At 31.9% G+C, this 12,258-nt stretch overlaps 1 protein-coding gene across 3 annotated transcripts in view; it reads left to right on the top strand.

The window, feature by feature from the left end:
- Nucleotides 1-12,258, top strand: part of LOC145291382 (uncharacterized) — a 121,238-nt gene that overhangs the window by 60,401 nt on the left and 48,579 nt on the right. For all 3 annotated transcript variants that reach the window (XM_080137172.1, XM_080137173.1, XM_080137174.1), the window contains 2 exons: nt 8,664-8,783; nt 11,638-11,729. In XM_080137172.1, the coding sequence (XP_079993298.1) occupies nt 8,664-8,783; nt 11,638-11,729 (212 nt within the window). The remainder of the gene's footprint in view (nt 1-8,663; nt 8,784-11,637; nt 11,730-12,258) is intronic.

The following is a 12,258-nucleotide window of genomic DNA, read 5'->3' on the forward strand; positions in this document are numbered from 1 at the left end:
ACATCTTGGGAAAATAAAAATAAAAAAAAGTGTTCCCGCAGTAAATGAAATACTATCCCGCAGTCAAACTTGACCTCATTAAGTCATTAAAACGTGCACTTGCCAAATCTAAGTAATTAAATAAATTCAAACGTGTTTCTGTTAGCATCTCGCGGTGACCTAATGGTTAAAACCGTCGCAGTCTTTTTTTTTTTTCACACTTTAATTTACAACTTTGCCTCAAGGGTTCGGGTTCGATCCTCATACTTACTTACCAAAACATTTTTTTTTTCTTAATTTTTACCCCCCCCCCCCCCAAACGGAGTTTTGATTTACCGAAAACCACACACACTTCCAAACACCCGGACAATGCCGGGTATCCCTCGCTAGTATATATATATAAAAGCGAAAATGTATGTTCGTTTTTTTGTGTATGTCCAAGAAAGGCTTTTTTTCAGAGACGCGGTCAGTCGGTTCACAACTTTTTAAAACTTTTTATATCACATATAAATCGTAATATCTCACAGTTAACAACGAAGCTTGCCTGTCTATTTAATTTGCTCGATTTCGGGAAGTTAAGTATTCAACATTTGTCGCTCGCCGCATGTGGGTTAGTCTTTTTCCTATAACATTTTGGGAGGGGGGCGTTCAGCAGTAAATACTATCCCGCAGTCAAACTTGACCTCATTAACTCATTAAAACGGACACCTGCCAAATCCAAGTAATTAAATAAATTCAAACGTGTTTCTGTTAACATCTCGCGGTGTTGGGGCAATGGTTAACGTCACATGTTTTTTTTTTTTTTTTTTCACTTTAATTTACAACTTTGCCTCAATGGTTCGGGTTTGATCCTCATACTTATTTTTTTTTTTACCCCCCGCCCCCACACACACACACATACCTCCAAACACCCGGGCAACGCCGGGTACTCCTCGCTAGTATATCTATAAATATAAAAGCGAAAATGTATGTTCGCTTTTCCTCAATGTCCACGAAAGGCTTCTTTCAAACAAGCGCTTGCTCGCTTCACAACTTTTTAACACTTTTTATATCATCTATAAATTGTAATATCTACGAATTATCCACGGAGCTCGCCTCTCTATTTAATTTTATTCACTTTCAAACCTTAATTATTCCACATTTCCCGCATTGGCACGTGTTACATTCGGTTTTCGGTATAAAAAAAGCGAAACTCGACTCTAATCACAGGCCGAAAGCCAGTTTGTTCAATGTCGAATTCGTCATATCGAGACGAGGTAGCGGCTTTTTAAAAACAAACAAACCCATTTATTCAAAACTGTCCCGCACAAAATAACTGCTGAATACCTATCGCCGTCATGTCAATCAAAAACACGCACCTGTTTTTTTAAAAAACACTTTACTATTTTCCAACTGCACGTCGTCAACGCTTCGGCTTTTTTTCACATACCCCGAAAAACACCCGGGCAACGCCGGGTACCCCTCGCTAGTATATATATAAAAGGCGAAATGGGCGCGAGTGTTTGTATGTCCACGAAAGGCTTTCCGGATTGGAATTCCGCTGTCGGTTAAATTCCATGAGAAGTTTTCTTATTCTTCCAAGATCATAATATCTGAGATTTGCAAACGGACACTGTTTCTTTCCTTTTTTTGTTTTTGTTTATCAAGTTAAAAATTTCCCACCATGCTGTCATCTCGAGTGGTTGTTTGTCTTTTACGTATCATAAAGCCAAACTATTTGAACGCAAATGACAGAAAGCGGGAAACTTATCCGTCCCCTGGCCAGGCTTAAAAGCTGCATTTAATAAAGCAGGAAGCTTAACTGGCTCCCAGCCAGGTTTAAAAGCAACGTTCACTTTTGCGCATGCGTGGCGACTCCTATGATTCTTAATTACCAACTCATTGAATTCACTATCCTCTTTGGCTTAATGGTAGCAAGGAAGACTAATTACCCTAAATTTTTAAATTCAATCCCACCTCTCTCTCTATCCTTTTTTATTATTTATTGCATCCTTGTGCCAATATCCTCCACCTGGGCAAAAGTTAATTACCAACCCATTGAATTCACTATCCTCTTTTGCCTAATTGTTAGTGTGGAAAACTAATAACCCACCTTTCTCTATCTTTTTTTGTTATTTTAACCACATGTAAGCCATTCTTAACATCACTTCGTCCATGTGCCAATATCCTCCATCTGGGCAATGGCGGGTACTCCCCGCTAGTAAATAAAGGCTCCCTTTCCTAAGTCCGTCCATTCTAATTGGCTAATTCTCATATTCCGGAATCCAAATGCTTACTACCTTTGAAATATGGCATCACTTAGGGACATATTAATGTGCCTAGCATCCAGTTCATTAAATCCATAGGTCATTACAATCACGTAAAATCAAAAAATACAAGATAGAGAAAATCGTTACGTGAACGTTAAATATTCAGTTCACTTACTTTCTTTTAAAAAAGTTTAAAACACACTATCCACTATAAGAATCTTCTTCGTCGTTCTCAACGACATCAATGACAACACAACTAAATAGCTACACAGCCCTTGCAATCGATTTTTATAACATTAAATACACGCATACATTGGTGATGTTTCAAACCAACGCATTACATATACATTTATATAATAAAAAGTTTAGCTCCCAAATATTTGCATTTTATATTAAGGTTTCTCCTAACAAAGCAAAAAAAAATAAAAAATAAAAACAATGATATTCATAGTTTTTAAATACATTTCTCCTACCTCCATCAAAATAAAACTTATATAACTGGATTCACAATAAAATTTACTTTAAAATGGTATTTTAATATCTTTGTTGTGATTTGTATATTTAAAGAAATCACTATTTAAATCCGACTATTAACAATGAAACCTGTCGGCATAGCATGCCCATTGACGGTAGATCACTTTTTGTAAATAAGCGGTCGGGGTATGTTTACATAAATACTCGGTAGCGGAAGTTGTCCGTCGACGCTGTTTCTAGTTGTTTTAGCTAATTAGGGAAAAGAATTGTCTTTGCTACGGAATTTGAACACAACACGTACGTCTTTCTAATTAAAGTTAGAATATCTTTGTAGTACAAAGATCAATAAAGATAGAAACTGTGTTCGAACGCTATTTAATAGTGAAAAAATTAATTTCTTTTGTCTTAAAATTTGAAAAGAATTGGATAAAAACTTATGCTAGAGTCGTTAGAAATACTGACAAGCATTTATATACATAAGAATTTTGATGGGTCGTCGCGTACACACACAAAAAAAATCTATAGACACATTCGTCAACTAACTTATGAACAAAGTATTCATTTTATTATATTTTATTATTTAGAAAACAAGTTTTTAAATATGGAAAGCAAAAGAATATTTAAAAGAATAAATTATTTGGAAAAGAATGACAACACTTTTAAATGAGTTAAAACACACAAACCATTTATCCAGTTAAGTAAAAGAATGAATTTTACTGGGTTGTTTTATAATCCACAGAGGTATGAAAGTGTCCAAAAAACAAATATATAATAAATAAATGTTACCAAAGGCAAGTACTCTTCTACCTACCTTGATAAATTTTTGGTATTGTAAATGTTTTTACTGTTCAAAAAACAAGTAGTGTTGAGCGTTACATGAAAACAAAAAAAAATGGCGATGATGTCTCGAAGTTTCGATAATGACTTAAAAATAAAAAATTTATACAAACTAGTGGTAGAAACTCACCTGATAATTGTACCCCCTCAACATACATATCCCTGACTAACCCGCTCATCAATAAGATCTCACCCCTTCCCTTCACTGTTGATGTTCCTAAATGCCAGAAAGCTTTCTGTTCTAGTAGTTTCTAGACTTTGGAATTCCCTTCCTGCTGCCTGCTTCTCTGGCTGTACTGATATGCCAAATTTTAAATGTAACAAATATCTTGTTAATCTTTCTTAGTGGCGATATGCTTTGTAAGGGGTGACCATGAGTTTGAAAAAAAAAAAGATAGCATGTGTTTTATTTATTTTGTGTGTCACGCTTACATCTGTGACTGTCGTTTAACTGTTATGGAATTATGTCTTGTAATAAATAATTTTACCAAGAATTCTTCATAAGTTTGGTTTTGATTATAACTGAAGGAACTCAAGTTATATATATATTATATATTCTTAAGTTTTGGTTTCGGTCTCGATTCAAGCTGATCCACCCAAGTCATATGCATATACTATTTTATTTTTGAAATCTTCATAATATTTTTTAAAAAAATCAATAAAACATGGTGTTTGCAGTTTTAACAAGAGCTACAATAACATTAGATAGTTTCCATTTACGGTGAATATCTACAGAATGCCAACATCAATATTACATATGAATGAGTCCCCTGTGGAATTTTCACAGGTAATAACTAGCAGCTAGTTATTATTGGTCCCCCAATAAAAGGAATATAGATCTGTAAATTCACCCTTATCTGTTCGTCTGTCTGCACTTTTCTCAATAACTGCACCTTGGAATTTAAAAATTTTTTGCACAAACATTAAACATGATATTAGTAAAAAAGTAACAACAGATTTTCCAGGAAAACTCCAGTTGCCTCCCTAGAGGTGCTTTTCGGGTTAAAATGGCTAAAATAGACACTTTTGTGCTTATTAAAAAAAAATTGACGCCTTAGATTTTTATAAAACTTTCTGAAAAGTTGTAACTAACTGATTTCTATATAATTTTGTTTGTCTATACTTCGCAATAACTCTTGGATGTACCCCAGGGGCTCTTTTTAGGGCTAATAAAATGCCAGCAGGCAATGTACATAAGATTTATCAGACTGTCAGTACTATATCAGGGCCATTCGAAAAAGAGCAATAAAACATTTTTAAAAAGAAAAAGGAACACAGTTCGATTAATACTGAAACTGAACTTTATTCAATTCAATATAAAATGTGAATATTATCTATGTAAAATTAAGTAATTTTAAAGCAATATACAATTTAATACTGATAAAAGTGAATTATGAATTTAGGGAACAAAGAAATTATTCATCGTTGGTGTTTAATGTTATTTAACATTAAACACCAACGATGAATAATTTTAAAAGTGAAAACAAACGATAAATAATTCTAAGAATGAAAACAGACGATAAAATACAAAAAATTCAAATAAAACAAATAATTTAAATACAAATAAACAAACAAAAGTTATTAGTGCAGAAATATTTTAATTTAATTTAGAGAAAAATCACATGGGTTGAATGTTATTTTTTGGAACTTTAGAGATTATTCGGACTAATGTTCTCATCTTGCGTGTTTATTTCACAACGTTTTATCATCGAATCTCGACTTATTACTTGTGAACCAGAAAGTGGTGCGGTTGTACATTTTGGTTTGCAAGCAAGCTTAGTGGTGGCGGCTGGTGGCCTACCACTGATGTAGTTGAGATTGGGTTTTCCAATTTTTTAATCAGCTATAGTGAGTTAACTCTTTAAGTATCAGATGGTCCTACACAAGACAAACTATTCCCAATAATTTTTTTTTTTTTTTTTTTTTTTTTTTTTTCAAATGTTTTTGTAAATCTTCAGATTCAGATATGCGCACTTCAATGGCAATCTCTGTTCACAGTGCTGTATAAAAGATAACAGGACACAGCAGTAATACAATTGTTTACTAGAGATTGCAGATAAATTGTGTGGGAAGAAACTAAAGAAATGTATTCACTTTTTGTCCATTTAACATAAATAACCATCTTCATTTTCCCCACAGAAAAAACTTTGGAAACGCCTGTTGCTTTTAGTTATCTCCAAACAAAGGGAGATAATTCCGTCTTAGTTTCTCGTTAATTTCTTCCCTTGTTTTTACACAAATCGTCGTGATGTCAAATGATTTTCGTATTTTTGTGGGGATTATTCACTTTTTTGGTTTTTGTATATTGATAAGAAAAATATCTAAATTTATTAATATAATTTCAATTCATGATTTTGTATTTTTTAAAAAATAAAAATTTAAATGATTAAATTAACAGCATCTTTTATTGATGTTTCTTTTTTTTTTTAAATTTTGTTACATTCATTAATGTACTTAGATTTAAAGGTTAACTTTGTGTTATAGTTTCATTTAAATTAGTTTGTTACTGTTTAAAATATTTTCATTGAAATTAGTTTGTTACTGTTTAAAATATTTTTATTTAAATTGTTTTGTCCTTACTGAAAAAAAAAAATGCAAATTCAGTTTCTTGCCACGTGATTTTGCACGTGTTCCTTCTTCTTTAAAAGACTGAGTTCTTTCTCTCTTTCTTTAGTAGCTATGAATTTTGTTCAATAAAGCCTTTGCTACCTGAAAAAGATAATTTAGTTGAATTGATGGTGTTAATAATTTCAGGTCTAATAGATTTATCATATCAAGATAAGAATAATAAAATAAAAAAGGGTTTCATAAAAACGCGAATCACTTGAATCCCAACATTGCCTCATAACTATGGAAATGTATTGCATTTGACCTATTTAAGATGAGTAGATAGCACTATAATTCGAACTGCTGACACATGCTCAAAATACCTGATGATTGACAAAATTTCTCATGCTGGTAACCAGCAAAGCAATAATTGGTAAATTAAAAACCTACTTATTGCTGTTTGGGTAGCCAGATGAGATGATGATTTAATATAGACTCCAATATGCAGGACAAGCTTTCCAAAAGTTTAATGCATCATGGAGTATTATGAATGTCAGCAGTTCACTATATGATGCTAGAAGCAACAACTTTATTGTAAGACATACCAAATCGATAATGAAGAAATGATTCAAAATGTGACATTCAGATAAGACTATAACAGATCAGACCAACCCCCATATGACAGCAAGTTACTTTCACCTGCTGAACTACTATTCAGATGATTTATTACAACGAATTAGAACATGGAATGGAAGAATACCAACAGCAACTAGAGGAAAGATCTACAGAAATGAAAATAAACCATGACCTCTGAGCAGTATGAATCTACCATCATTATATCCAATCCAACATGTGTCAGTAAAGAGCAAAGTTAACAAAAAGCATTGTTTGGATGGATGATATATACCAACAGGATTGATACTGTAAAAGCTAAATAAAACAAGATTTTGCCTTAGCCACGTTCGTATCTGCATACCATATCAAAACTAATAGTGAATGATGCCTATGTCCTTGATAGTAGCCCCTACACCAAAGTGGCAATGTGCCTTGTTTGGGGTGAAAATGTAATTAAAAAAAAAAAAAAAAAAAAAAAAAAAAAATCCAACTCTCTGTGTCTGTTTCTATTTTTTTCAAAGTGTATCTTCTCTGAGCTGCAAGATTTTAGAGCGGCGCAAGTGCAGATTAGATGATTGCATTTTTTGTGGACTGTTCTTTTATGAGATTTTAGACAGTAAAAATAGCTGATATGGAAGGTAAAAATAGAAAAATATTGGAACTTGGCAGGCGTAAGTTGAGTAAATGTGTTATTTGTACGCATGCACAAATATATTCAAACATTAAAGTTGATTCATTTTTAATTATTTCTTATCCATCTGTCAATAGATAGGTTAAATGGTAACAACTAAGGTTGGAGCGCTATGTTTTGGTTTGGATTCTAGCTGATGGCACCCAAATCATTTGCATTTTTTCACTTCATCAGGTCAAGGATATCGTGTTGGAAGCGATATCCTTGGCCTGATAACGTGATTTCTCTGAAACAGGAAATTACAGGAACATGTGTGATCATATATAGCCACTTGCTAATATGCTCTGTTATCTCATTAAGCACTTTTTTTTGTTGACACATGTTGTTTCAGTGGATGTACTTCTAGGAAATGAAATCAAACTACCACTAATATGGTACTTGTACAGTTTAATCAAGACATTAAAAAATGAAAATATTGAAAAAAAAAAAAAAAAAAGCTTTAATTGTACGTATCCATTATGTAACGGAGTTCTCCGAAAAAGAATTTCATTTAATTTCATCAAGTAGTTTTTGTTTTACAGCGAAAAAACAATTTATTATGATATGGAGCAAAAGGTTCAATTTTTAGGAAGAAAAGCTAGTATTAAAGATGGGGAGGAAGTGTCGGTGCTTTAACTCGAGTTATTTCCCCGTGGCATTTGTAAACTTTAAACAAAAATTAAGAAAAATTCCAATATGCCTGCCTTCAACGTGCTGTCATAAAAACATGTTTTTCCGCTGTAAAAAAAAACAAAAACAAAAAAAAAACTACTCGATCAAATTAAGTGAAATTATTTTAATTTTTTTTTTTTCAGAGATCTTCAGTTCAGAACGGATACGTACAATATAAAATTTTTTTTTTTATATTTTCATTTTTTAATGTCTTGATTAGCTGTTCAAGTACCATATATATATATATATATATATATATATTGTCCACATCATGGTTGATCTAGTTTTCAATAAAACTAAAATTACTTTTTGATTTATCTTTATTTTTATTTATTGTTTTTGTAAAAAAGTTTCGGTTTTGTGAAAAAAGAATTCTCAGTAAAACCAGACAAAACTTAAACAAAATACTGATGGAATAAATTCTAGTCAGTTTAACAAAATTCAATTTATCAATAGTGAAAAACAGGTTGAGTTGTATAAGCAACCATGAACATTGGTAACTTTTTAAAAAATATTTATTACATTTTTATTCTAAAAAAAAAAAAAAAAAAAAAAATCTTGTATATTTGAATGTTTTGTTTTTTTTAAAAATTGATAGCTTAACGTTTTCTTTATTTCAGTCGTCATCAGCTGATGTTTCACCATGTCCTACCCCAGTCGGTACACCTATCAGTACGCAGGCACCAAAATATGGCACTGTGATACCAAACAGAATATTTGTTGGTGGAATTACGACAACAGTAAGTGTATCAGCTCGTTTTCATTTTCACATTCACATTATTTGTTGTTCACGTATCGATGTAAGCATTTTTGTTAAACTTTAGAATATTGAAAAAGGCAGATTTCTTCTACAATGCTGATTTTTAGTAAATGATGTCACATTGTATTCATTTCCTTCATTTAAATCAGCAAATGTAAAGTTCATTATCAATTTCACATGTATTCAGATGCAAATGTATTACATTAAATGCAAATTTCACATATTGCGCAAGAAAGGGAATAGTTTTTTTGGTTTTGTTTTTCCGTCTAAAAGGAATTCATTTTGAAAATAAATCATTATTTAATGTCAATGAAATTATGTCAAAGAAATTTGTTTTTCATTTTTAGCTGTTTTCTATTTTAATAACTTAATTTAACAGTTGTGTTGTATCATTCTCATGTTGTTTCACAATATTTTGCCCATTAACTTTCCGTGATTTCCGTCTCTTGATGCATCGTGTGTAGTTGCACTCATAACCAGATAAATATTTTTAAATATAACAGTTTATCTTACAGGCTTCAGAAAGTTTTGAATTTTGTCTTGAAAAGACCTTAGTTCTATTATCTTGAAAATATGGAAAACGTTTTGTAAAGATCTGGAAAATCGTTTTCTTGATGTCCAGTAAAAATTTGTCAGAAAATTCAAAAGAAAATTTAAATAAATACTTTTTAATTTTTTTTTAAATTAAAATACTCTTAAAATATTTTTTATGTATTAAAAATAACATCAAAATAAATATTCTTCTGAAATTGCATTGTATTATTAATTTCGGTATTGTCGATACAAGAGTTACGTTCCTTTATCACAAGATTTTCGTAGATAAGTGAAAGTGACTTTTTCTGTTGTCAATTAGTTTCTTGGTTGATTATATCATCTATATATATAAAAGCGAAAATGTGTGTGTGTTTCGCAAAAACTTTCGACAGAGGCGACGGATTTGCACGAGTTTCTTATCATTTTGAAGCTTGGCATCTTGAACAACAAATATCGAAAAATTGGTCAAAAACATTCATTCCTTCATCCTTAACGGCTCTCTTTTTTACATAGAGGGGTGAAAAAAAATGTTATCTACATAACAAGATGGCTTTACGCATGCGTCAATACGCGCAAAAGACGTTGTACATTGAATTTGTTTTAAATGTTATAAAAACCGACCTTTCATCCACACGTCTATAGCGCGATGGGTGAAGTGACAGCGTCGTTATCTAAAGATTTCATGTTCAATCCCAGTTATCAGATATACTTTTTTTTTTTTGATTTTTAAACATTTAATATTGAAACGAGGTTATTTATACCAGTTTTTTTTTTTTTTTTTTTTTTTACTTTTTTTTTTTTTTTTTTTTTTTTTTTTTCACTTTTTTTTTTTTTTTCCACTTTTCATTTTTTTTTTTTGGGGGGGGGGTTGTTTATCCGATTGTTTTAAACAAGTTTTACGTCCATTCGCTGTTTTATTTGTTTTGTTTTTTCCGATTTTTAAAAAGTTGAAACAGGGTTATTAATTCACTTATTCTTTGGCCCCCCCCCTCCACACACACACCTCCAAATACCCAGGCAACGGTGTCCTTTGGGGGGGGGGGGTCCGATTTTATTTTTATTTATTTATTTTTATTTTTTAAGTTTTACGTTCGTTGGCTGTTTTTTGCTTGGGAGTTTTCCGATTTTTTAAGAAGTTTCAGTCGTGGATGAATGTTATGGGTTTATAAACCTAATGTCTTGTATGATTTTTGAAATCATACTTGCATGTTTCTGTGTTTATATTCTAATTATTTCTAATTTTAAGGTCATTCTTTCTTAATTATTAGTTTACGTATTGCATATATACACTTGTATACTTGACCTACATGTTTAGACGTCATTTTTTAATTTAGCATGTGTTGATTTTTTTTACCGACTATCATAAAGGCCATAGATAATACAATAACCAAAACGTGAATAACTATGCCACGAACAATAACATGCGAATGACTATGACACGAACAATAACATGCGAATGACTATGACACGAACAATAACATGCGAATGACTATGACACGAACAATAACATGCGAATGACTATGACACGAACAATAACATGCGAATGACTATGACACGAACAATAACATGCGAATGACTATGACACGAACAATAACATGCGAATGACTATGACACGAACAATAACATGCGAATGACTATGACACGAACAATAACATGCGAATGACTATGACACGAACAATAACATGCGAATGACTATGACACGAACAATAACATGCGAATGACTATGACACGAACAATAACATGCGAATGACTATGACACGAACAATAACATGCGAATGACTATGACACGAACAATAACATGCGAATGACTATGACACGAACAATAACATGCGAATGACTATGACACGAACAATAACATGCGAATGACTATGACACGAACAATAACATGCGAATGACTATGACACGAACAATAACATGCGAATGACTATGACACGAACAATAACATGCGAATGACTATGACACGAACAATAACATGCGAATGACTATGACACGAACAATAACATGCGAATGACTATGACACGAACAATAACATGCGAATGACTATGACACGAACAATAACATGCGAATGACTATGACACGAACAATAACATGCGAATGACTATGACACGAACAATAACATGCGAATGACTATGACACGAACAATAACATGCGAATGACTATGACACGAACAATAACATGCGAATGACTATGACACGAACAAGAACATGCGAATGACTATGACACGAACAAGAACATGCGAATGACTATACAGATAAAGAATTCTTTTTTGTTTTCATTTTTTATAATTTTTTTTTTTTTAGACCACAGAAGCCGAATTGAAAACCTTTTTTACTTCATATGGAGCGGTGAAAGATACAAAAATCATAGCAGATAGAGGTGGAGTTTCCAAAGGGTAATTTTTTTTTTTTTTTTTTTTTTTTAAATCAAGTTGTATGATTAAAAAAAAAAATCATTAAAATATTACAAAGCACATTGCCGTTGAAACGTAACAGATTTCTATAAATTTGGAACTATATGTATAGAGGCATTCTAAGTGGAGAGTTGTGTAAAGAAATATTTGTTTACATTATATTTGAATTTTTGCATGTTAGTATAGAAACAGGAAGGAAATTTCAAAGTTAGCAGTTTGAAGGAAGAAACTTTCTGGCATCTGAAGACAATGGAGAGTTAAGATTTTGCTGATTGTCAGAGGTATTTATGTTAAAAGGGCATCAGTGGTATTCCATTAAAGTACTTGTGAAACAAGCCCAGGGACGCAGCAATCGGTAGGAATTATAGCTTGGTTGATAGTGTGCGACCTATTAGATTGGAGATTTTTTTTATTCTGACGGAAGAGACAAGTGGTTAACAACTAAAAATTAGAATCAAAGTTAGAATCAAAGTCATCTTAAATGCTATTTAGGTCCAACTTTTAAAATCTC

This window comes from Euprymna scolopes, chromosome 12 (assembly GCF_053919585.1).
Source record: "Euprymna scolopes isolate OS-2025 chromosome 12, ASM5391958v1, whole genome shotgun sequence".
Lineage (NCBI taxonomy): Eukaryota > Metazoa > Mollusca > Cephalopoda > Sepiida > Sepiolidae > Euprymna > Euprymna scolopes.